The sequence below is a fragment of the Coenobita brevimanus genome, chromosome 64, assembly GCF_032717465.1.
Source record: "Coenobita brevimanus isolate Jiangsu-jjx chromosome 64, ASM3271746v2, whole genome shotgun sequence".
Classification (NCBI taxonomy): domain Eukaryota; kingdom Metazoa; phylum Arthropoda; class Malacostraca; order Decapoda; family Coenobitidae; genus Coenobita; species Coenobita brevimanus.
The window spans coordinates 11,474,195-11,501,830 of NC_137017.1; the positions used below are offsets into that span (position 1 = coordinate 11,474,195).

Consider the following 27,636-nt stretch of genomic DNA (forward strand, 5'->3'; position numbering starts at 1 on the left):
TGTGATAGATTGAAAAGTTGCAGAAAGGCACAATTTTGAAGATATCAACTATATAACCTCACCAATTTTACACAAACCAAGGCAAGTAGCCATCTGCAATGCCAAACTTTCTGGTTGATTTGACTCTAAAGTTAATCCATCACTAATTGTTCCTATTAACCTATTCTAATATGACCTAACCCAGCTTAACCGGACCTAACCTAATTCGGTAATCTTCAAGGAGGCACAGGACCAGCTCTTAAATATTTACAAAAATTTAACTGCATTTGGCTCAGTTCAGTGACTTTGTAAAGCTGTACACAAGTGTCTTTTCGAGTATGTAGAGGATTCATCAATTAACACAGAAATGGTCACTACTCCTTTGAACTGTCTGCTTGTATCCCTCCACCACTACAGTGGGCACATAGCACCCATCTAGCGACAAACTCTCATCCCTTTTCTGTCCATCTCTAATGCAAGAGTTAACTGCTAGTCCCAGTCCTGTATGTATGCAATAGGTCAACTCTGGAACTGTCTCCCTCTGTCTGTTTTTCCTACTACCTATGAGCTCCAGTCTTTCAAATGCAGTGTGTCCAGGCATCTCGAAATGAATGGATTTTGAATTTGGCTTTCTGTTATCATGTTTTTGTTTTTCTTCTTTGAGGAAGCAATGACTGGCCCCTGGCCTTTGGTTCCTTCTTCCTTGCATTAAAAAAAAAAAGTTAGGTTACATTAGATTAAGTTTACACCCACCACAAATTGACTTAGGACCTACTGTACACACAGAATTGCCATGGGAGAGTTGTCTGTCAAATTGACTTAGGACCTACTGTACACACAGAATTGCCATGGGAGAGTTGTCTGTCTTTGCTTTGTGTTTCCACCCCTACCAAGTGAATTTTTTGGTCAAGAAGTAACTGGCAACTCCTCTGGTGTTGGCGGGAGGTGGTGAAACACTCAGCACATCAGTGCTTGCCCAGAAACGAGAGTGGGAGTACTATATGTTCTCGTCGCTCCGAGCTTGCACCTCCCCCTTTTTTCGTATGCATTAATGTTGGCCGTTATTTTCCTAGAGGTGAGTTGTCATGCCTGGAAAGTACTGCTCAAGGGATGAGAGTGTCCATATCATTGCATGGTGGAGGATAATGTCCCTATCAACACGATTTGTGAACGTACTGGATGCGCAAAGTCGACCATCATGAAGATACTTGCTGCAGCACGCGGCCTGCCACCTGATGTTGTACCAGAGCACAAGCATGGCGGTGGAAAGAAGAGGACGACTTCCAGAGGTACAGATATGCTTCTGAAGGGGGAAGTAATCAAGAATTCTCGACTGACAGCAGCAGAATTGAAGAGAATGCATCCCTAGCTGTTACAAGACGTCTCAAATTGAACTATCCAACACCACTTGCAGAAGGAGCTGGGTTTGCCAAGCCGCATTGCAGCCAAGAAACCGCTTCTCACTGACCGCACGAAGAAGCAACGCATTCAGTTTGCCAAGAAGTATGCACACTGGACATCGGATGAGTGGAGAAAAGTTATTTTTTCCGATGAAAGCACATTTCAGGTGTTCCAGGTGCGTTCTGCCAAGGTTCGTCGCCCTGCCTCCCATAGTTGATATGACCCTACTTACACGGTGCTGACTGTTAAGCACCCACAATCAGTAATGGTATGGTGGTGTTTCTCAGGTGAAATGGGAAAGGGAGGCCTCTACTTTCTTCCTAAGAACTTGATGATGAATGGTGGCCGGTACATTCAAGTTCTGAAAGATCAATTGTTAAACTTTTTTTGCTATTCATGGGTGTGGCTTTTTCATGCATGATTCATTTCCATGTCACAAGTCAAGGACGGTGACAAAATGGCTTCAGGATAATTGGATTGAGGTCCAAGATTGGCCGAGCAACAGTCTGGATCTAAATTCGATAGAAAACTGCTGGGCAGAGATGAAGAAAATCATGGCAGAGAAGAAGACACCCTATCTGGACAACCTCAAGATTGAACTGACAAATGTTTGGTGCAAAGAAATGTCCTTAGATTACTTTAGAGATGTAAGTGATTCCCTGCTAAAATGCATCCAACTGGTCCTGAAAAACAAGGGAAACATTATTTCATATTAATGCTTGGCATTTCATGAACAAACATTGTGATATAGCATGATTTCTGTGTTTTTTAATACCTTGTGGGGGGACGTCCTAAGTCAATTTGCGGTAGCTGTAGTTAGGATAAATTAGGTTAGGTTATGAAAATTTAGGCTAGGGTTGGATAAAACAGCACAGATAAAGGTACTTTCATTGCAAAAATGATGTTCTGAGATAGTATCCAACTGTCGTCAGTGCACCACAAGTTGATGTCTGTCTGTCTCCAATGCGTTTGGGGACTGTAAACAAAGACTGCTTTTTAAATGCTTTCACCACTTTTAAAACAAATAAACAACATCAAAACCTGAAAATGGACTCAGGAAAATAAAAAGAATCACAAGATGGGGTTTGGTTTAATAAAAAGAGGAAGCAAAATGAGGTAGTCCCATGTCTCCTTGAAGATTACCCATAATTCAACCAAACTTATATTATTTTTACCTAACCAAACAAACCAGTGTGAACTGGGAACAAATGAGTTTCAGATACGAATCAACTCACTGCCCTCTGTAGGATGCCACTGTTGATGTCAACAAACCAAACTTGATAGTCTTTAGTAACATAAATGTTATTTCTGTTGAATCTGTCTATCTATCGCCCGACGCCCTAATCCTGCAAAGGGTGGCCGCAGACAAAACGCCTCCAAGTCTCTCTGTCACCCACCATTTGACTACCCTCCCCCCAACTCACTCCCCCCTCCCTCATATACCTCTCAACTCCATCCCTCCACCTCATCCCCGGTCTACCCCTCCCTCTCCCTCCCTCCACCTCACTTACATACACCCTCTTAGTCATTCGTTCATTCTCCATTCTCTCCACATGTCCAAACCACCTCAATGTATTTCTCATAATCTCAACCACATCCACATCCACCCCACTACGTTCCTTCACTACTTCATTCGTCAACCTGTCCCTCCATGTCACTCCACATGCTCCTCTCGAGTAACTCATTTCCAGTGCTCTCACTCTTGACTTGTTCTCCTCTTGCAAGGTCCACGCCTCACTTCCATACATCAGGGTAGGGATCACAATACTGTCATACAGTGACTTCATAACTTCCATACTCACCTCCCTATTTCTCATCACTGCTTTCAGTGAACCAACAACCATCCTTCCCTAACAACCTTCCTTCCCTGCTGTACCCTTTCAAGCACTTCATCCCCAAAAGCTCCATCCTTACTCATCACACTACCCAAGTACTTGAATGCACTCACATTCTCTATATCCTCACCATCCAACCTCACTGTGCATTCTGTGACTTCATTCCTCTCAAACACCATAACTTGACTCTTGTTTACATTAACTTTCAGATTCCTCTGAGTGTCATAATTGAATTATATAATTATGAAGGATAATACGTGCCATAAAATTTTCATCAGTTGTTAATAGAAAATCTCCTGAAGTTTGAAAAAAAATAACAATATTGCAGGATAAAAATCCATCTATCTCTAGCTATCGGCAGATGTCCCAATACCGTAAAGGGTGGCCACAAACAAATTGCCTCCATGTTGCACTATCCCCTGCCATTTCATTGGCCAGCTCCCAGCTCACACCCCCCTCTCTCATATACCTCTCCACTCCATCCCTCCATCTCATCCTTGGCCTCCCCCTCCCTCTCCGCCCCTCCACCTCACTCACATACACTCTCTTCGTCAATCTCTCACTCTCCATCCTCTCCACTTGGCCAAACCACCTCAGTGTGTTTCTCCTAACGCTTCCTGTCACATCCACATCCACATCACAATGCTCCTTCACATCCCCATTTGTCAGTCTGTCTCTCCATGTGACTCCACGTGCTCCTCTCAAATAACTAATTTCTGCTGCTCTCACTCTTGACTTGTGTCCCTCCAACGAGGTCCAAGCTTCACTTCCATACATTAGAGTTGGTATCACAATTCTGTCATGTTGTAACTTTTTCATTTCCATGCTCACTTCCCTCTTTCTTATCACTGCTTTCAAGGAACCAGCAGCGTTTCTTCCTTGTTGTACCATTTCAAGCACTTTACCCTCTAAACTTCCATCCTTACTCATCACACTATCCAAGTACTTAAACGCACTCACATTTTCGATGTGTTATGTCTCCGTGGTTGTTCAATCTATATATGGATGGGGTTATAAAAGAGATACAAGGTAGGGCTGTGGATGTTGGATCGGCCATAGTGAGAGAGGGCAGTGTTTGGAAACTCCCTGTACTGTTATTTGCAGATGATACTGTGTTGTTAAGTGCAGATGAAGGGAAGCTGCAAGGCTTGGTGGATGAGTTTGGGAGAGTGTGTAAGAAACAGATTCTAAAGGTGAATGTAGGGAAGAGTAAAGTTATGGTCTTCGAGAGTAGTGAAGTCAGTGAATGTACAGTGAGGGTGGATGAGGAGAATAAAAATGTACACAGATAATATAGTCAATACAGCTGTACATGAAAATGGCTGTGGCAATTTTCTATCAAGAAACAACACTCAGAAATTATGGACTGGTACAGATCTGTTAATTCACAAATCTTATATGTAGCTAATCAACTTCAAGAAACAGTAGAGGTAAAATATCATGATAATTATGCAGTGATTGAAGTGGTTTTCTTACAAACCCACATTCTTAAGGAAAATAATTTTAGTACTAGGTACTTCACACGTTATTAACATTTGAGTGGGAGAGAGAGAGAGAGAGCAAAATATACCTACTTGGCATCATTAAAAAAAGCCACCTAAATGTTCGTGACAGCGTGTTTATGGTCATTCCCTCCAACTGGATGTGTCAAGTGCTTCAAACAAACTCAAATGTGCACAACTTAAAAACTGTGAATAGTGGTGATTGGAAACCTACGGTAACTGAAGGGAAGCTGAAACCTAACCAGGGCTTTGCCCACCAGACCACCCCAAATATATAATTATGTCCATTGATCCATCTGTCATCCAATCCTATATAGCCCAGTGAGGAACGTAGGAACCCGAGGCTTGGGCAAGTTGGTCCTGACATTTAAGATGAGAGTGACCAGCCTCACTCATCCCTGAGTGACATTACGTGAGCAATAAACCCCAACCACCCCTTGGATATAAACCTACACAGGCTCAGTCTGGTTGAAGCACCTTAATTACCCACTAAACCACCAGGCACCATAATTTGGTTGTACAGTATGGTTACCACACAGCATAGTAAATGGTTTCCCGGTGTACAGGAGACCATTTGTCTTGTCACTCAGTGTAGTCACATAGGCAAAAGGAAGAGGAAAAAATTAAGGAAAGAAAGACAGAAAAGGGAGTATAAAGTCACCTGCGGGCAGAAGAAAGAGGAAAGAATGAAGGAAAGAAAGACAAAAGAGGAAGGAAAGAAGAGAGGAAAGGGGAAACACCCAAAGCAGCACTACATTGAGTGAGTGGATGGTGAGGGCCCCCGCCTACCACATAAATAATTAAAACAACCCTGAAAGCATGCCAACTAAAATATGCATCAGGTAAAAATTTTCCCAAAACAGTATCTTGCCTTAACCCAACAAGTGCTCCTTTGGGATTTTAAGGCCCCTCCACCCTCCATCCCCTAAGGCACTAAAACACATCAATATATTGATTTGCTCCAATCTCATTTTTTGTCATACAGAATGAAAGAGTTCATCAAACTGTGTTCAGAAATTTATTACTGTGGCTCTCGAGAGCCCTGTAGCACTTAAAGTACTGGGTGGTAACCATATAACCAACCCATATGTGTTCCTTTATGTCAATAAGTGGGTTGATGGAGGGGTACTGCTCCTCCCCAAAAACAACCAGCCCAAAATACAAATGGCCACCCCTTATGGGATTATGGTGTCTGGCTATATATAGATAGACATCTAGTTTTTTTAGGACAAAGTTTTTACAGTAGGGCCATAGTGGTTGATAAACAGTACCGGTATTTGAAATTCAGTGTAATAACGTTTAGTATAGTGAGAGCTTTCTGTTTGTCATGGCAGAGTATGATTTCAGTTTAATAATGCTGTATAGCTACCATACTTCATTTTGCTATCTGTGAACTGAAATGTCTGTATACACTAGGGTGGATCTTCTGTATGGTGTATTTTTGGATGGACGAGCCTCCATGCATTGTATTTTTTAAGCCTATGAAACCAGGGGGAGGGGGTTCAGTTCAGTACACTATTTGTTGGGTAACTCTGACAGATATAAGTTTTTCTGCTGAAATGTGAGGGTAAGTAGTTGGTGGGGTAGAAGTTATGGGTGCTGAATGGTGGGTGTAGAAGGAGTTGAGGAGATTGAATTTGAAAATAATAGCTAATTGTGAAGATCCTGGTTTGTTGTCATAGCCTAGATGTTGTATCAACGTAGGGTAGGAGTACCAGTGGAGAAATTATTAAAAAAAAAAATAATAATAATAATAATAATAGAAAGAATGTGAGTGTAGTCCTTGGATGCCTGAATGTCGTCAAGAACCTTAACCATCGTGGTAATATCTTATTTAATACAATATTGTATCAGATAGTTTTGACATATGAGTGAAAACATTAGAACTTACAGAAGAATGAGACTTCACATGTGTTATTTTCAGATCTGCAAATGATAGTGTGACCAAAACCAAGGTTGCAATAAAGAAGATCTCCCCCTTTGAACACCAGACATACTGCCAGAGAACTCTCCGAGAGATAAAAATTCTAACCAGGTTTAAACATGAAAATGTAAGTATGGCACTTTTTGAGTGTGATACAATGTACTGTATCTGTATTTCACCAAGTTACTGATGCACATCTACAAGACCATATACTGTATCGTGTCTTGCCATGGTGATTGCTGAATAGTATTTACAGTATTGCACTCAGTTATGCCATAAAGTTGATACTGTTTTTCTGCTGGAAAATGTGGTAAATGCATTCTTATGTTTTGCAGGTAATAGACATCCGAGATATAATACGAGCAGAGACAATTGAGTCCATGAAGGATGTTTACATTGTACAGTGCTTAATGGAGACAGACCTTTATAAGCTTCTCAAATCTCAGGTATGTTCCAGAGAAATTGTGTGATATGTTAGTGCTATTGATTAAAAATTAAAAATGAGAGAGAGACGTGTGAAAAGTAGTGATTTAAAAAAGACTAGTGTGTAGACTATAAGTTTGTTAGTTTGAAGATCAGGGATGCAGCAAGGATTTTGTTGTGAGGAGAGCCTTAATTTTGGTTGTCACTTTTCTTAAGATTCAGCAGCAAGAAAAGTTACAAAAATAGTACAGCAGCTATCTAGGGTAACTGAAAATGTATCAAGTGTTAACTTGAGAACTGCGAGTTCCATTCTGGAATGCCAGGTATTCGACTGCTACATACCTCACGGAAGCTGAGCCATAAATCATAGTTTCTGTACTTTGTTTGTCATGAATTGTGGCCAGCTGTTCATTTGTAAGTCAAATGAAGGCATCCAATTTACTTTATAATAATACTGTATACCATCTTTCATCTCATAACAATAAAGCAGCTTCCAAGAAAATTAATTATTATTACTGTATTATTATTATTATTTTATTTTTATTTTTATTTTTTTTTTAGGTGGGGGCACTCACCATCCACTCACTTAGTGCAGTGCTGTTTTGGGTATCTGCCGTTTCCTCTCTTCCTTCCTTCCACTTCTGTCTTTCTTTCATTCTTTCCTCTTCCTTCTGCCTGCGGATGACTTTACACTCCCTCTTCTGTCTTTCTTGCCTTCATTCTTTCCTCATCTTTCTGCCTATGGGTGACTCTACACTGAGTGACAAGCCAAGTGGTTTCCTGTACACCAGGAAGTCATTGACTACCTTGGGTGGTAACCATATAACCAGATTATGGCACTTGGTGGTTTAGGGGTAGTTAAGATGCTCCAGTTGGATTGAACCTGTGTAGGTTTTTATCCAAGGGATGGTTGGGTTTTTTTTTGCTCACACAGTGCCACTCAGGGTTGAGTGAGGTTGGTCATTCTCATCGTAAATGTCAGGACCAACTTGTCTAGCCCCGGTCTCCTACACTTCTCGTGGGACAACGTAGGATTGGATGGCGGATGGATGGATGTTTTTTATTTTTATTTTTTTTTTATTTTTTAGTGTCATGGTTGATGTAGTGATACTGTCACTTTAGATATCTGTAGCACCTAAACCATAGCATATAATAACCTAAAAATTTATAAACATATTCTGCATTACATTCCCGATCAGTCTGTAAAAACAGAGCTGGAATACTAGAAACTTTGAGAATTAGTGTTTCTTTTTGCACCACAGAGGTCCCTTTGAATCCTAATGGCACAGTTGATGGGTTAAACATAAAGGAAACAACACAGGAAGCAGTCTTTAATGGCTGATTAAGTACTGTAGATAAAAGTACAAATTAATGACTACTTATGTACTTTTATTGATACTTTTAAATTATTTTACACATTATGAAAGGGAGACCACCCCCCCTGCAGCTGCACCAGTACCGTACCAAAGATGGGCTTAGGCGTGGAATGCTAAGAAGAATATGTTTTGGTATGATAGTGAATATTTGAGAGAGTAGTATAGAATTCTGAAGCAAAAGAATTGATGAAAGATAGAAGTGGATATATATGAAGTGGACAAAATGTGGGTTTTACCCCTTCATTTTTTAGGCAGTTGACAGAATACTCTGCACCCTTCAGCTGTTGGAAGAGCAATGAGATCAGATAAAGCGCATGGAGTAGGCAGAGCAGAGATATTTAACCTCTTCACTTTAATGATGTGATGCTGATGATGGGCCTTTTTGTGCTTATGGTGTGCACCCTGCTCTGAGCTAAGTACAGTAGTTATGGTGTCCACTTGTAAGCCATATCTCTTCATATTTTCCTGTACTGCACTGTGGAATCATGCCATTTCCCTGCATGGTGTATAAACTGTACCTTACCTCTTATATGACCCCATAGAAGCAGTTGCTTATGGTAACTGTGGTCAATAGGTCTGCATAGCTAGACAGACTGGAGTTAAGCAACAGCAACAACAGTAATTCTAATGACATAACATAGTTCTTATTTTATTCTGTTACCATCAGAGACCTTTGGTCAGCCTATTTGAAATTTGTCTTACTAGTGTAAGGGGTTAGATACGGCGTTAATCCCCTTCACAACTAGACTTCCTTTGTCATCATCATCATCATCATCATCTGGACTTCTTTCCCACCCTAGGGCAGGGTGAGGAGTAGCAACATCCAGACTTCCTTTGTAAGTTCATTAAAATCTTGTAGAGATAGCAGGACTAAAATAGAAAAAAAATAATTGGATTGAAGTGGTAAGAGGCTTAAGTGGTGTGGTGCAAATGACATGGTATTTGGTCATTTTTGCTGGATAATCTGTTGGTAGTTATTTTACTTTTGTACTGTTCATTTCCTATTTCTTGCTCCCTCCCACTCCATATATTATTGGAGCATATCATATCATCTATAAAGACTCCAACATGCATTCATGTATTGGCCATGGTCACCTAATGCCAACTCTCCATGCTGTCTGATTTCTGGCAGCCTCCCTGTTCAGTCCTAAGGGTGTAAATGTTGTTGACAAAAATAGGTGTAAGTATACAGTAATTGATACAATCTGTAAATTGTCTCTCTATATCTATCTGTTGCCAGACACCCCAATTTCGTAAGGGGTGGCTTCACACAAATCGCCTCCGTGTTGCCCTGTCCCCCACCATTTCGCTGCCCTGCTCCCAGGCCACACACCTCTCTCTCATATACCTCTCCACTCCATCCCTCCATCTCATCCTCAGCTTCTCCCTTCCTCTCCCTCCCCTCCACCTCACTCACATACACTCTCATTATTCTCTCGCTCTCCATCCTCTCCATATGGTCAAACTATCTCATTGTATATCTCCTAACGCTTTCTATCACATCGACATCCACACCACAACACTCCTTCACTGCCTCATTTGTCAGTCTGTCTCTCCATGTAACTCCACATGCTCCTCTCAGATAACTCATTTCCACTGCTCTCACTCAAGACTTGTGTCTTTCCAACAAGGTCCAGGCTTTGCTTCCATTATGTTAAGAGTTGGTATCACAATACTATCGTGCAGCGACCTTTTTACTTCCATACTCATGTCCCTATTTCTTGTCACTGCTTTCAAAGAACCAGCAACCTTTCTTCCTTGTGTACCCATTCAAGCATTTCACCCTCCAAACTTACATCATTACTCATCACACCACCTAAGTATTTAAATGCACTCACATTTTACATTTCTTCATCATCCAGCCTCACTGTACATTCATTGACTTCATTTCTCTCGAAGACCATAACGTTACTCTTTCCTACATTCACCTTTAGATTCCACTTCTTATACACTTTCCTAGACTCATTCACCAAGCCTTGCAGTTCCCCTTTGTCTTTACTAACAATACAGTATCATCTGCAAACAACAGTACAGGAAGTTTCCAAATACTGCCCTCTATCATTAGGGCCACTCCATCATCCACTGCCCTACCTTGTATCTCTTTTATAGCCCCATCCATATACAGATTGAACATCCATAGAGACATGACACATCCCTGTTGCAATCCAACATTCAGATAGAAAAATTCACTCAGTTCACTATCCACATGCACTGCAGCCTTTGCACTGTCATACAGACTCTTCACAGCATTCAGCAACCTCCCATTTACACCATATATTCTTAATATTTTCCACATTCCTTGTCTATCCACCCTGTCACATGCTTTCTCCAAATCCATGATGGTTACATAAAACTTCTTTCTCCTCTCTAGAAACTTTTCTGCTAAAGACCTAAGAATGAATATCTGATCTACGCAACCTTTTCCCTTCTCGAAACCTCCCTGTTCTCCAACTAATCATTCATTCATTTATTCATTCATCATCTAATCCTGTGTAGCCCTATGAGGAGCATAGGAGCCCAGGGCTAGGCAAGTTGGTCCTAACATTTAAGATGAGAGTGACCAGCCTTGCTCATCCCTGAGTGGCATTACATGAGCAACAAACCCCAACCACCCCTTGGATATAAATCTCCACTGGCTCAATCCAACTGGAGTGTCTCAATTACACACAAAACCACCAGGCACCATAATTTGGTTGTATGGTTACCACCCAGCGTGGTAAATGGTTTCTAAGTGTACAGGAAACCATATTTTATTTCCCTACCTGTGTCAATAAGTATCCTACCATATACTTTTACACTCAAAAGACAAATGCCTCTATGATTGCCACGTACTTCTTTTTCCCCTTTTCCTTTGTATAGGGGAATAATTATACCTGACTTACAATCCTCCAGGACTCTACCTTCCTCCAAGACCAATCTGCACATCTTCCACATCCGTTGTATTACTATCTCTCCCCCATGCTTCAGCATTTCACCACACTCTCCATCAGTTCCTGGGGCTTTCCCCATTTTTACTTTCTTCATTGCTTCCACATTTCCATCCTACTGATCTCTTCCTCCCTTCTCACAACCCTCCTTCTCCCAGCCATTCCCCAGCCACTTATACTCACATTACTTTCATTCTCCGTGTTTAACAGTTCCTTAAATTGTTCTCTTCATCTGCCCACTTTTTTCCCCTTCTTCTCTAGCAACCTACCATTTTTATCTCTCACTCCTCTGCTAACTTCTTCATCACCCTGTCTAACTTTCTTTACCTCATTCTAGAACATTTTCTTACATTTGCTTGGCTTTACACTCTGATTCCTTCCAAATTCCTTATCCACTCTGATACTAATCATACACTCTCACACTAATCTTTTCACCTCTCTCTTCCTCTCTACATATAACTCATACTTCTGTCTCTCAACTTCTGCCGTGCCCCTGTTTCCCATCCACTCGCTATATGCTTTCTTCTTTTGCACCACAGCTTGCCTCACTGCATCGTTCCACCATGCTGTTCCTTGCACACCCTTTCTTCTTCTCTTCATCCCACACACCACCTCGCATACTGCACACATTACTTCTGTCAATGTCTTGCATACATTTTCCACCTCCCCCATCTGGTCCAAATCATATTTACCCAATGACTCCTCCACTTCTATCTTATATTCAGCCTTTTTTCCATCATCTTGCAACTGTTTTATCCTCCTTGTATGGACTGCTTCATGCTGTTCTTCCCTCCTCCTATTCCTCTATTGCATTTGAACCTTGACTTTCACTACCGCCATGTGCTGGTCAGAAAATCCACTTCCCCAACCTCTGTATGCTCTTGCATCTATTACATACCTTTTCATTCTGTCATCTACACACACTTAATCAGTCATCACCTTCCATTCATTCAGCTCACCGGCCATCCTCCTCATCACTTGCCATGTATACCTGTGTATCATTTTGTGCCTAGAGAGGGTATTGACTATCACTAACCCCCTTCCTGCACAAATGTCCACTAGAGCAGTGCCATTCTCATCCACTTCTGCAGGCACACCCCACTCACCAACTATTCCATCCACCTTCACATTCCCTACTTTTCCATTCATATCTCCAGTAAAAAAAACTCTCATTCCTTCCAAACATTTCCATGCACACTTCCACATTTGCCCAGAACTCTTCTTTCACTCAGCTTGCATGATCTTGCATCATCATCGTCATTCATCATCATCATGTGGACCTCCTTTCCCACCCTAGGGCAGGGGGAGGAGTAGCAACGTCCAGACAGCCCAAATTGTCCAGTACAATGGGCCACGCTTCCATTCACTCATCATTTGAGCCCCCAGAATCCTGGCCTTATTGGATACGCCAAAAACAATCACCACATTCTGTAGCTTCTCATAAACATACCCGATAGAGTCAATCCAGACACTGTCACGTTAAAAAGGAGTGGCAAATCCCTGATAATGCACTTCTCCTCGCAATGTTCATCCAGCCAGCTTGATCTCTTGTCAGTTCCCTAAGCCTCACTGACTTCCAAACCTCTCTTCCTCACACACTCATCCACCATATCTTTTCTCCCTCTCCTTGGCCTATCTCGCCTCCTCCCTCCTTCAGATTCGCTCAGATATGCCTTTTTCACCACTCTATTGTTGTCCATTCTCTCCACATGACCATACCATCTCAGTACACTCTCTTTGATTCTGGTGTCCAGAGACTTCCTCACTCCACATTTTTCACGAATCATTATTTTGTATCCTATCCACTCTGTATTCCACGTACATTCCTCAGCAGTCCCATCCCCACTGCTCTCGCTCTTGACTTTTCATTTTCATGCCACACCATAGTCTTACATCCATATGTTAAAGTTGGCACTAACACTCCTTCGCCTCATGCACCTGTAGCAGTCAAGCCTCTGTTTCTTATCAAGGCCTTCATTGCACCTTCTACTTTCCTTCCTTGTGTCACTCTACTTTTCACTTTATTTTGCACATTTTCCTCTCTTTTCTATCACTGTACTCAGGTATTTGAACTCTCTCACTATTTCCAGTCTCTCTCCATTGACTGTAACATTGCAGTAGGAGTCACCTTCTCTCTCAATAACTATCACTTTACTCTCTTCTGCATTTACTCACAAGGCACGACGCTCACAGACATTAGCAAAACTCTCTAGTAGTCTACCAAGTTCTTTTCCGGTATTTGCAAGTAGTACTGCATCATCAGCATACAACAAATTTGAGATATTCCATTCATTACCAATGCCATCCATCTCTCCATCACTCGTGTTTTTACTTCTCTCATCACCCCATCCATATATATATTGAATGACCATGGGGACATCACACAACCTTGTTGCGCGCCCACGCCGATCGTGAACCATTCACTTAGATGCCAGTTAAGTCTTACACATGCTTCATTACCAGCAGCTTACCATCTACACCATACATGTGCAAAACTTTCCACAATCCATCCCTGTCCACTTTGTTGTTTGCTTATTCCAGATCCATGAATGCCATAAACACCTTATGGTCCGCACAAGCCTTCCCTGCTATCTTTCTCACTGCAAATATTTGATCCACACATCCTCTGCCACTCCTAAAGCCACCCTGTCCATCACTTACTAGGACTTCTGATATCTTTCTTACTTTCTCTATAATAATTCTTCCATATACCTTCCCAACCACACTCAGTAAACTTTGCCACGATAATTCTTGCAGTCACTTTTGTAAGATATTCACGGAAGAGATAGGCACAGCGTGTGAGGCGGTTTGTGGAGTGAGGAGGAGATGCAAGGGTGTGCAAGGGACAGCATGGTGGAATGATGAGGTGAAACGAGCTGTGGAACAAAAGAAGAAGGCATATAGTGAATGGTTAGCGAGTAGGGGTAGGGGAGAAGAGGAGAGAGAGAAGAGAGAGGTATATGTGAGCAGGAGAAGGGAGGTTAAGAGACTGGTAAAGGAGAGTAAGAAGAAAGTGGATGAAGAGTTTGGGAGGAATCTGAGTGTGAAATGGAGGGAGAGTAAGAAATTGTTTTGGAAGGAGGCAAAGAAAGTAAGGCAGTGTGAAAGGGGAAATAGTAGGGGAGTGAAAGATAGGAATAATAGATTGTTGGTGGAGAAGAGAGAGAAATTGAGGAGATGGAAGGAGCACTTTGAGGATTTGTTGAATGTAGAGAGTGAGAGCAGTGCGAGTATAAGTGGTTGGGGAATGGCTGGGAGAAGAAGAGATGAGAGGAGGGAGGAAGAGATCAGTAGGGCTGAAGTAGTGGAAGTGATGAAGAAGATTAAGTTGGGAAAGGCCCCAGGAATTGATGGAGTGTGTGGTGAAATGCTGAGGTATGGGGGTGAGATTGTTGTGGAGTGGATATGGAAGTTGTGTAGATTGGCTTGGGAAGAGGGAAGGGTTCCAGAGAACTGGAAATCAGGTATAATTGTTCTTTATACAAAGGAAAAGGGGAGAGAGAAGTATGTGGTAACCATAGGGGTATTTGCCTTCTTAGTGTGACTGGTAAAATATATGGTAGAATACTCATTGATAGGGTTAGGCATATGACAGAGGAGCTAGTTGGAGAAGAACAAGGGGGATTTAGGAAGGGAAAAGGGTGTGTAGATCAGATATTTGGTCTAAGATGTTTAGTGGAGAAGTATCTAGAGAAGGGAAGGAAAGTGTATGCTGCCTTCATGGACATGGAGAAAGCTTATGACAGAATAGATAGGCAAGGTATGTGGAAGGTATTAAGAATATATGGAGTGGAGGGGAAATTGTTGAGTGCTGTGAAGAGTATGTACGAGGGAGCTAGGGCTGCGGTGCGAGTGGATGGTGAGCTGAATGAGTTCTTTGATCTCAGTGTGGGACTGAAACAGGGTTGTGTGATGTCTCCATGGCTATTTAATATATACATGGATGGGGTTGTAAAGGAGGTGCAAGGTAGGGCAGTGGATGTGGGGGTGGCTCTAATGAATGAGGGTGAGATTTGGAAGATTCCGGTGGTGCTGTTTGCTAATGATACAGTATTGTTGAGTGAAGATGAATGGGAGTTGCAAGGTTTGGTGAATGAATTTGGGACAGTGAGTAGGAGGAGGAATCTGAAAGTTAATGTAAACAAAAATAAAGCTATGGTGTTTGAGAGGAATGAAGTCACAGAGTGTGCAGTGAGATTGGATGGTGAGGATATGGAGAATGTGAGTGCATTCAAGTACTTGGGTAGTGTGATGAGTAAGGATGGAACTCTGGGGGATGAAGTACGTGAAAGGGTACAGCAGGGAAGGAAGGTTGTTGGTACACTGAAAGCAGTGATGAGAAATAGGGAGGTAAGTATGGAAGTTAAGAAGTCACTGCATGATAGTATTGTGATCCCTACCCTGACGTACGGAAGCGAGGCGTGGACCTTGCAAGAGGGGAACAAGTCAAGAGTGAGAGCAGTGGAAATTAGTTACTTGAGAGGAACATGTGGAGTGACGTGGAGGGACAGGTTGACGAATTAAGAAGTGAAGGAACGTTGTGGGGTGGATGTGGATGTGGTTGAGAAGATTAGGAGAAATACACTGAGGTGGTTTGGACATGTGAAGAGAATGGAGAATGAAAGACTGACTAAGAGGGTGTATGTAGGTGAGGTAGAGGGAGGGAGTGGGTGGGGTAGACCGAGGATGAGGTGGAGGGATGGAATTGAGAGGTATATGAGGGAGGGGGGGGTGAGTTGGGGGGAGGGTAGTCAAATGGTGGGTGACAGAGAGACTTGGAGGCATTTTGTCCGCGGCCACCCTTTGCGGGATTAGGGCGTCGGGCTATAGATAGATAGATAGATAGACTTTGCTTACCTTTATTATTGTACAGGCGTACAATCACAGCATTTTTAGGCTCTGCTGGCACAGTTTCGCTTAGCCATACCATCTTTCGTATCACCAGCAAGCACTTCATTCCACTCTCTCCACTACACTTAATCATCTTTGCATATACAGTACCTCATCAGTGCCAGCTGCTTTCCCATTTTTCAGCCGCTTCACAGCTCTCTTCACCCGTGCTAGTGTTACATCTCCTGGCACTGCATTCCTTCTCTGCACACCCCCAAAACGAATCATGTTTTCTGTAACTCTGCTCTCTCTTTTCCCATTCATCAGGCTTTAAAAATATTCTTTCCATCTGCTCCTAAGTTCATCCCCATGGGTTAACCCCTTAAACGCGGCCGTGTACGGCCGATCCCCCCCGTGTGGCGGGGTTGTAGCGGGGTCTGAGTACCTGTGGGAAAATATTTGCCAAAAATCAGAGATTAACCCTAGAACATTAAAATTTTTATGGCATATAGTACTTACATTCAGCTTTCTCCTGAGGCAGATGTTGAGCCTTCATGGACTACCAAAGGACTTGTGAAGACTTGCAAAGTTGGGTAACAAAGTCTTCACTTTCACACCTCCAGAAACCCGGTTTTCTTTCTACCACAGCCTCAATCTGTCACAGTACACTTTATACAACAACGTACAGGTAGTTTGGAATCCGTATTTGTACAATAAGCACTGAAAATAAGGCTATAATGAACGGAGCGTACGGCCGACATGCAGCGCGGCGGCGATCTTCCCGTCACTGAACACACATTTCCCTTTTCACAGCTAAAAACACGTATACTACATTATTTTCCTTCATAGTACTTCGCAAAGGCTCACTTGGCACTATTATGGCCCTAAAAATCACTGTCACTGCCAGTATTGTGAAGCGGGAATGAGGAAGACCACCGCGGCGCGAGTTTATTCTGCCTTACGGCAGGCACTTTATTCTCGCTCCTGTCGGTCACTCGCACTTCATTTCTATCGCTCACTTTCACTCTAGCTGTCAGTTTTTTGCCTTATTCATCAGTGTCACTGTCATTTGTTATAAAAATAATATTTTCTACACAACAAACTGTCACTGTCGGAACATAGAATAGAAACATATGCTTTCAACTTCTGACACTGGAGTGACTGTCACTCTCAATACTTATATTATTACTATGTACAATTATTTACACTGAAATCACTGTCACTGTCAGTGCTTTTACAACTACATACACTAATTTACACTCATCAGACTGTCACTGTCAGTACGTAAAAGAAAACTAAACACTAGTATCACTGTCACTCTCAGTATTATTTTCAAGATTCTTACCCTTATTTTCAATATCTAGTCAGGCTGTGGTAGTCAAAGAAGCACGGGTAAGCACAGAGGGGAATTTTGCACTCTTTGCACTGCAAGGAGGTGCGCCTAAATGTTCTGTCCTGCCTGGTAGTGTGGCTGCACACATGACACCTCGTGAGTGCTTTTCCCCTCTTGGCAGTGGCAGGCAGTGGCTCCAGGCGGTGTCGCTGAAGGTAGTCCTGACACTGTAGGCGGTCTGGAGGTGTGTGTGGGTGGCGCCTGGGACCTGATGGCAGTACCTGCCCAAAACGCTGAAGCAGCTGGTACACACAAGTCTTAGAAAAACGCCGGAGAGAGTAGTTTGCTGGCTTCCTGTTCTTGATCTTATACAGGATGAAGGCGTTCAGCATGTACATATCAAGCAAGTGCAAGAACACCTTCCTGTACCAGCGACAGTTCCTCCTCAGGCAGTCTATCTCTCCAATCATCATGTCAGACTTGTCCACCAGCTGCATATTGACGTTGTAGTCAATCACAGCATCAGGCTTCATCACAGGATCGCCAGTCCTTCTGTCGACCTTCTCTGTGGCTTGCAATTCCCCCTTGTGAACTGTGGTGAGCACATTGACGATTCTCTTATCGTGCCACCTGATCGCCAGCATTTTGTCAGTTTTTTTCAGGTGCATGTCTCCCCGCTTTGATCTTTCAGCCTCGGGGAAGGCAGGGTAGTGTGCCCTATTGCTACGGACAGTGCCACAGGATCCGACGCCGTGTTCTGAAAGGTACTTGGCGAGTTTGGGAGCTGTATAATAATTGTCCGTATACAGGACATGATTCCCGCCAAAGTACTTTTCCAAAAGCACTTTCACCACAGAACCAGAGAATCCAAGGGGGTCAGTCTTGTCCAAGTCCACATTGCTGGCGGTGTAGATAACGAAGTCTAGGATGAACCCCGTCTTGCAGTCGCACAGCACGAAAAACTTTATTCCAAAGCGGTGGCATTTGCCAGGAATATACTGCACGAACCGAAGACGGCCCCTGAACAAAACCAAGGACTCGTCTATCACAACTTTCTTGAAGGGCCGAAGGAACGTCGTAAACTTATCCTTGATCAGGTTCAGGATTCCCCTCACTTTCCATAGTGGGTCAGTTTGGGAAGGCTCATCGTTGTTCGCAAAGTGAAGTTAAGTCATGAGTTGCCTGAAACGATCGCAACTCATGTATTTGTTGAAGATGGGTGTGGGGCAAAGATCGTCAGCACTCCAGTATTCCTCGAGCTTGTGCTTCCAGTTATGTGGCATAAGAAGCATGAAGCCGATAAATACAAATAGTTCCCTGATCGTTACAGGAACCCATGCTGCCATCCGCGACGTGGATGGCATTGCAGCTTCACCTTCACCTTCACGAACTGCAGCAGATTGCCCCTCGTACCTGTTCGTCTCGGTACAAATCTGCTCCATTACTTCGTTATCAAGGAAGGCCAACAGGTAGTCCAGACATTCACCATCCTCTGGGACAGGGAAGTCAGCCTGTATCCCACACCCACTGGCATCAAAGGGCAGATCTTCTGGCACAAAATCTGAGCCCTTAGACCACACGAAGGCATCCAGAGTGCTCTGCCTAGGCTGGGAGGTGGTGGGGGGTGAGGCAGGCCGTGTGGCAGTGGGTGAGGCAGGCGGTGAGGCAGGCCGTGTGGCAGAGGCTGTGCTAGGTCGTGTCAGTGTGGTGGTGGTGGTGGTGGTGGTGGTGGTGGTGGTGGTGGTGGTGGTGGTGGTGGGGAGATAACGCGAAGGTTCAAGGTCACTCGCAGTGGCCTGACTGGTGAGTTGCCTAGTGCGAGTAACCTTAGCACTAACTCTTACACTAGGAGACAATTTTCTACTCCTACTAGCACGGACACTGGGCCTACGAAAACCTCTACGTAAACTAGACTGCCTACTTCCCTTCCGAGGTGGTGAAGGAGACTCAGAAGACTCCGGAGAAAGTGCAGCTGAAGATGACGACGAGAGAATGGGGCTGGGAGTGCGTGGCGGGATGGCGGCGGCGTGACCTGGTGTAGGGGACAATGGCCGGTCTGAGGAAGACAATGGTTGGGAAGCTGGGTCACCACTTCGTCTCCTCTTGGCCCCCTTTCCATACACTAGGCCCCTTTTCACTGGAGCCTTTCCTGTTGAGGTGCTGGGCACAGGAATTGTCACTTCTGGCACCTCAGACTCAGCACTCGATAGAGTGTCTGACTCGGCAAGGCTAGATAACACACCGACGTCACTACCATAATCCATGGACGCTTTCAATAATTCAATCCCTATAGCCGAGTCACTAAGGCCCTTAGCAGTTCTTTGTAAGGGTTTGTACGGGGTGGAGGTCACAAAGCCCTTTTTCGGAGGGCTGGAAGGCACAGACTCGGAAGAACTTGAGTTTGACATGGTGTCACCTTCAAAGATTCTGTTAGACTGACGCTAAACAGGGGCAAACCGCGGGAAAAAATGCTAGTGTGACAACTGGGGAAACAAGCGTTTCCAATTAGCTTAAAGTGCTTGCGAGAGGAAGGCGCAGATTGACACGTATGAGCTGTCCGCGCGCTGCCATATCGCACGACGAGGGAGGGCCGAGCAGCGGTGCGTGGGTGGGTAAAAAAATGATACTTGGCAACAACCGAGGTCAGTAGTACAAAGGTCAAGTGTGCTAAAAGTAGCCAAAGGGTGGCGGTACTGATAGACAATATCAGCTGGAGCCTGCTTGCCCGCGGTTATTCATAATTTACTAGAATCGCAAACGCGACGATCCGCCGTTATGTCCTCTTGGCCGAGCGTCACAAACGAGACGATCCGCGTTTAAGGGGTTAATAATCTGCCACCTACATCCTTCACACCATCACATTTCTTTCCACTTTCACTTCTACATTTCCACACCTCTCCAGAATAACTCCCTATTTTCAGAGTACTGTAGTTTGCATTCATTTTTCATCCTAGATCATCATTTACCTCCTCCATTTTCCTCCTCGCTAGTCTCTTTACATGCTTCTTGCTCTCAATATATTCAGTTCTTATTTCAAGTGAACCACTGTCCTGTAACCATTCTAGCCACTTCTTCCTCTTTTCCTCCCCTGCTCTCTTAACCTCATTATCCCACCATGCTGTACCTTTGTTCTTTGTTGTTACTCTTGCCACACCACTCACTGCTCTAGCGTTTCTAACTAAGCAATCCTTATATGCATTCCACAGGCTGCCCAGATCCATTTCATTCCAATTCACTGCTTGTCCCCTACTTTTGTCCTGTATTCATCTGCCATTTCTTTGATCCCCAGCTTCTCGACTTTCAGTCTTTCTCCCTGACTACTCCTCTCCCTCATGGTCCACCTCACTCTTCTCAGATTGATCTTGCATATCACAATCATATGATATGACAGACCTCCACATTGTCCTCTCATGGCCCTCGTATCAGCAACCATTCCCATCACCGACCTCTCTACGAGCACGTAATCAATCCAGCTCCTTTCAGCACGATCCCTGTTTTCTCTATACCACGTATATTTATATGCATCTTTGTTTGAAATTCGAGTTATAGATGCACAAGCTCCTCTCCTGTCACATATCCTCCAGGTCCTACCCATTATCATTTTCTCCTGGAACTCGATTAAATCCCATTATGTTATCCTCGGGACCAGTGCCTACTCTTCCTTTCGTATCACCTATTACGATCACTTTATAGCTCCTAGGCATTTCTCCCACCACTTCATCCAGCTCATCCCAAAACCCGTCTTTCTCACTCCTGTCCTCACACGGTGCATATGCCACAATCGCTGCCATTTTCATCTTCTCAGACTCGAACTTGCCATACAGACACCTCGAGCTGACACATTTGTAATTTCTAATTCCACTCTGCCACATCTCATTCATCAACAAAGCAACTCCTTCCTTGCATCTTCCTCGTCCATTCATGCCCGATCTTACACATTTCACACCCTCCCACTCCTCCACTTCACACCCATTCATCTTTGTTTCACACAATGCCATCACAGCATATCTCACACTCTTGAACACATTCACCACTTGACCCTCTTGCTCTCCTTATTCACATCTCTCACATTCCACATGGCCATGCGAATCTACCCATTTTGTTGGGGCCATGGACACATATACACACACAATCACTCACATATGTAGTCCTTCTTTTAATCTTACCCACACAATCCTTGAACCAACTGATCCATTCCATCTCTTGCGCACAACAGTGCTTGCATTTACTTTGGCCTCTCATTCTCAGCGATTCCCATGTATATGCCCCATCCATACTCCCTCTCTCTCACACTCTAACCTCTCTATTTAGTCTCAGGTAAACCACATATGTCCACTTTTGCACCCTCAAGCACTCGGACAATCTCTTTCTCTTTCACCTCATCATTCACACCCCTCACATTCCATTTTCCAACCTGTATCATGTGCTTTGTTTGTTTCTTTGTCGTCACATGTTGGTCATTCCTGGTCTGAGGCTTCTTTTTTGTATTTTAAGTTAGTTGTTTTCCGGGGAGGGGCACTAACCCTCTGTCAACCCACATGTTGACACCTAGGGAACATGTGTTGGTTGGTTATAAGGTTACCACCCAGAGTATTAAATGATTTTCTGGTTTACAGGAAATCATTTGACTTGCCACTCAATGTAGAGCTACCCTGAAATTGAGTACTGTACTGTACCGCTACACCGAGGGTGGATGATGGGCTCCCTCACCAACCACTAAATGTACATTGTTAAAAATATTATATTATGATAATACTGTCTCTTCAGTTTAATGATTATGGGAGCTCAGGAGGTTTACTGTGTACAGTAGTGTATTACTGTATTTGAGGAGTCTAGAATTAGAAGTTCACAAGTGTCATTTTATTTTTATTTTATTTGTTTATTTTTTTTCTTAAATGAGTAAATGAGCCATAAGATTTCAGCAAATGATACTCAACAACTAATGAAGATATCAGCCTGGGGTATGTCTCATTATAAAGCTTAGACATTCAGAATTTGTGTGTGTACATGACATTGATTATAAGAGCATGCTCACTCTGTGATCCACTGTAGTGCAATAACTACATTTTTTACTGTCAGTATACATGATATTGGTACGATTCTCATTATTTATGGACAAATATGGATATCAAATAATGTAACACAGCAAAATGGCTTCCACCTAAATATTGATTATGTAAATAAACAGTACACAGCACCAAGAATTTGTTTGTTTTTTGTTGCAAGGTTATGCTAATGTAATAATAATAAAATCTTTGAACACATGGTATGGTATTATAGTATGCAATAACCTTGGTAAACATTAACATAATGTATCAGTAATAAAACAAAAAGGGAATAAAAATAATAAATAGCACAAAGATGGTATCTAGGGCTGAGGGCTGTACTCTCAAAGAAGAGGGGGAGTGGCCATGTGCAATCTCCCACAAGGGTGTGGGAAGTAATTCCATCATGTGCAGTGTTTGTGATAAGTGGGTGTATAAGAATTGTAATGGTATTAGTGGTAGACTGCGAGATAATGCTGATTTCATGTGTGTAATGTGTCAGGGAGAGCATATGTTGATTGCCAGGCGTGAAAGGATTGAAGACGCTGGTGAGTCCCTTGAGTGTGTGGAAGAGTTTTGTTATTTGGGAGACATGTTATGTGATGGAGGTGGGGCTGGAGCTAGCTCTGTGGCTGAGTGAGGAGCGGTTAGAAGTTCAGGGTGCTGTTACCTCTCCTGACATTGAGAGGACTCTTCCTCCATGCTAAGTGATCTTTTTATGTGGTATGTGTTAGGAGTGTAATGCTATATGGTAGTGAGACTTGGGCAGTAAAGGAAGAGGATATTCACAGGCTCAAGCATACAGAAATGGCAGTGATTAAGTGGATGTGCAGTGTGTCCCTGAGTGTGAGGTCTGAGGGGTCTAGGTTTATGATAGAAGAGTTGAGAGGTAGGACGGGACTGGAGTGTATTGATGTTGTGATGAGGATAGGTAGACTGAGATGGTTTGGGCATGTAGAGAGGATGGGGGAGGATAGTTGAAAGTAAGAAGCATTTATGTTAGGGGTAGGGTAGCGAGAAGTAGACTGAAAAAGGCCTGGGATGAGGTCATTGAGTTTGACCTCAGGGATAAGGGACTAAATATGGAACCTGTTAGAGATCAAGCAGCATGGAGAGCCACCGTTAGGTGACCAAGACCGACACATGCAAGTACCTGTGTGTTGGTTCAATAATGAAATGAAATGAACAGTACATAGGGAAAAACACAAAGTTAGCACAGGGAGAAGAGGTTACCTAATTAGCATCACTAGGCTCTGCTATATCATCACTACCACTCATGATCATTAATAGGTGTGCATGGTTGTAGAAATACTGTGCACTAAAATATCAGTGTCAGGATATGTTCACACAGTGTGAGATACAGTAGACCACCAAACTAAGCCAGGAACATGACTAAACAAAATGGGCAAGGAGGAAATGGTAGGAGCACGCTGAGTGGGTTGAAATTTGGAATCTTGTGCTTTGATTCACTGGGGCTGCCCAAATGATAAACTAGCTGTGCTGCCATTAGCTCAGGCAGCAGCAGCATGACTGTTTAGTGGGCAAATGGGAGAGTGTAAATACACCTGGTCCTGCTGCATCACAGCAGGACACGCACAACCACAAATTGTTGTGCTTCCACTGGACTTGCAACGTTATTTTGAGGCTCAGAATGCCTCAGATATGCCCTGCTCAGACATAGGGAATTTGTATGAAAACAATGCTCAGCTTAACTCCATTTTGTCTTGGATGGCTCATGCAGTCATCTGTTTCTAGATGCCTCATTTGTGAACAGACATGAAATTAGCCAAAAGGGCTATATAAGCATTATGTTTTTATAATCTTTGATTGTTGAGTATAATTTATATCTGATATATATATATGTATATTTTTTTTCAGAAATTGAGTAATGACCATGTATGCTATTTCCTGTATCAAATCTTGCGAGGTCTAAAATACATCCACTCGGCCAATGTGCTTCACCGGGACCTGAAGCCATCAAACCTGCTCCTAAACACCACCTGCGATCTCAAGGTATGTTGCTCAAGCAACTCTTGTCAGTATAGAGGCATTGGCAAAAATTTTTGCATTACTCGAGTTAGAATAAGTGACGTTGGTAGAATCTTGCACCAACAGTCACCTAGACTGTTTGCTGAGTGTTCTGTATCTCCTTAGAGATAGAGATAAGGGAAGGTTAGAACGGTAACTGTCTTATATAGTTGCACTCAATGTGAGAATATTATACCTTCAAAATGTCATTATCATTGTGTAAAACCAGCTTTCTTTAACATTATTACTGGTGATGAAAATGATATGCAATCAGCTATAATGATGTGATTATTGAAACCACAAGAATAATGAATTGGAAACTGGAAACTGAAGAATAAGTTATGGCAGGACATTTTTATGTTGCCACTGATTTTAAAAGGTGTATACTGTACAGTATAGATGCTTTCAAGACAGGAAAAGTTAAGTGCATCAGAGGGTTATTAAAGGATAAATGATTGGCAGTTTTGGAGAGAAAGAGTGTAAGTGCTAAAGGAGAGACTAGAGCAGTAAGATATAGAATGAAGATAAGGAGGAGCTGTAGAGAGAGTAAGGAAGGCATGTTAAGCAAGAGACAAAGTATTGATAAGTTGATCTTTATCTCGTATTATTTTTTAATGGGATTGACCATACTTACCAGGGAAGGATTAATTAACTTTCCTACACGTATTTGCATTGATGCAAAATGTAATTCATAGCCGTCCTTCTTGCATGGAGAAGTTGTGGCATCTTTTAAAGAACTTATTCACACTAAAATTGTTCTCGTGATGTATAATAAACTTCATGGGTTGCAGATCATAATCTTTTCGAGGCAAAAAAATGTTAAGCATCATTGTGTGTTAAGCAAAAAAAAAAAAAAAAATTACACTTTATAGGTAAGAAGTTATCATGCACCAAGATAATTCTCTGCAAACAAAAATTCGTAGAAAAACACATGGTAACTTTACCGTATATGTAGCGATGTAGTTTCTTAGCAGAGTACAGTACAGTTAGGTTTGAAAATCTCAGAGGATCATTATTTTGATATCCAGGGTTTAGGTGGATCACCTAACTCAGTAGCTGTCAAAGTTTTGGATATGATTATGTACCCTTTGGCCCTTACACCTCAGAGGGGTAATCTGGATTGGCTTACTGATCTCTGTGCAAAATTAGAATTCATTTAAAAAAAAAAAAAATCACATTTCTCAGTATATTAAAGGTGTAGAAATCCAAAGGTATCCATCCATCCATCCATCATCCAATTCTACTTTCCCCCATGAGGAGCATAGGAGCCCGGGGTGCTGTAATATTATGTAAGTGCAATGAACCCCTTCTTTACGCCCCCCCCCATGTAAACACTACGTTCACCCGCCAAACTTACCTGACAGCTCCCCCTCCCGCTGTTTTAGGGGTAGTGTATGTTTTATTGCCACATTCAAACTATTCACTCTTTTGTGATTTGTTTGTATACAGATGATCATATAAGCCAAACAGGATAATACTATTGGGAAAAAATAATGATAAAATAACTCTGCTGGAAACGATCAACTGCAATCATTGAATGGGGTGCATGAATTGCAGCAATTCCTGGATGAACATCCACAAAATCTTCTTCCACCCTAGGCAGAATGTTAGGTGTAGCATCTCCAGATGGATAAGAAGTGTGAAGCATGTGGACATGTGACGATTATGGCAACCTTGAACCACCTGTCGCTGAGAGCGTGGCATTGTTAAGCCCTCTACTAATTTCCTCCTCCTCTTCCTCCTCACGCACGTCAGCCTTGCTATTGTTTTCAGGATCGTAGTCAGCATCACTGTCGTCTATTGACGCATCAGACATTATTGCATCATCATCTGATACAGTAGAACCTCTCTCATTCGGACTATATGGGGGGAAGGGTTGTCCGAATTAGCAGATTGTCCGGACCATCAGGGTAATCACCAGTTCATACCAAAAACTATCTAAATATGGTATGTTTGTTAATTATTAACATATGTTGCATATGTCAACCCTACGTAACTGCAAAAGATGAAAGGATACTAAAATAACCAAACTAATCATGTACGATAGTTTTGTATTGCATAATTTACAGGTAAGGCCATGACAAGAAACTAGCCTACATTTTAAATTGTAGTGACTAAGGCCCGTGCAGACAAAAAAATAAATTATTTAGCTAACTGTAATATTTGGAATAAAAATAAAACTTATGTAGGCAAAAAATACATTGTCATCTTTGGCATATTGATAATGCCCATATGGGCAAGAAGCTAATGTTTGATGTACAAGTAAAGCACATTTAAGTACAAAAAATAACCTACAGTAATCACTAAACACTGCAGAATATTCTGATCCATTTTTGTGTAAGCAAACTCCTCCTTTTAACACCTTTATTCAATGCAGAAGCTACACTTGCATTAAGGGGCATGGTAAGGAGGATTAACTTTTGAAATACAGCGTAAAAATAGTGGTTGGTGAACTAGTTGATGGAACGAATGCTAGCGTGTGTTTAAACAGGCGCCCATGTTGAGACCTAGCGTGATCCGAGACTAAATGAATGATGATCGCTTTCCGCGCCGATACTGAAAATGACTTTAGAATTACTTTCAACATATTTTTGGAGCTTATTATTTTTAAATTTTGTCCGAATTAACAGAAGTCCGGATTAAAGGGGTCCGGACCAAAGAGGTTCTACTGTATATCTAAATCACTGGCATCATGAGGAATAAGCCCCCTATCACTATCGGAATCCACCAGTGACGCCATGAGAGAAAAATATCTTGGGCACCTTCTCCTATGGTCAAGTGTGTGGTAACTGACTCTGTCAGGCAGGCCAAGGGGTGTAATTGTTGCCATATGTCTCCGGAAGTGTCAGTATTAGAATTAAGAAATAAAATAGTGATTGGACTGAAAGAGGTTACATCATAGATTAGTGAGCAAGCCACTGGTGCAAGCGCAAAGTGATCATGACATATCTCATGACATCAGAATTTGTCTGAACTTCGTCACAGTCTTTCTTGTCAAAATATAGAGCTATTGCCATCACAAGGTCCTCAGAA

At 42.6% G+C, this 27,636-nt stretch overlaps 1 protein-coding gene across 1 annotated transcript in view; it reads left to right on the forward strand.

Moving 5' to 3' along the window:
* The window catches only part of rl (Mitogen-activated protein kinase rl), a 145,674-nt gene that overhangs the window by 28,775 nt on the left and 89,263 nt on the right, over window positions 1–27,636 (forward strand). Inside the window, exons 2-4 of the mRNA XM_080276206.1 lie at window positions 6,642–6,768; window positions 6,977–7,087; window positions 24,454–24,588. Of these exons, the coding sequence (XP_080132332.1) occupies window positions 6,642–6,768; window positions 6,977–7,087; window positions 24,454–24,588 (373 nt within the window). The remainder of the gene's footprint in view (window positions 1–6,641; window positions 6,769–6,976; window positions 7,088–24,453; window positions 24,589–27,636) is intronic.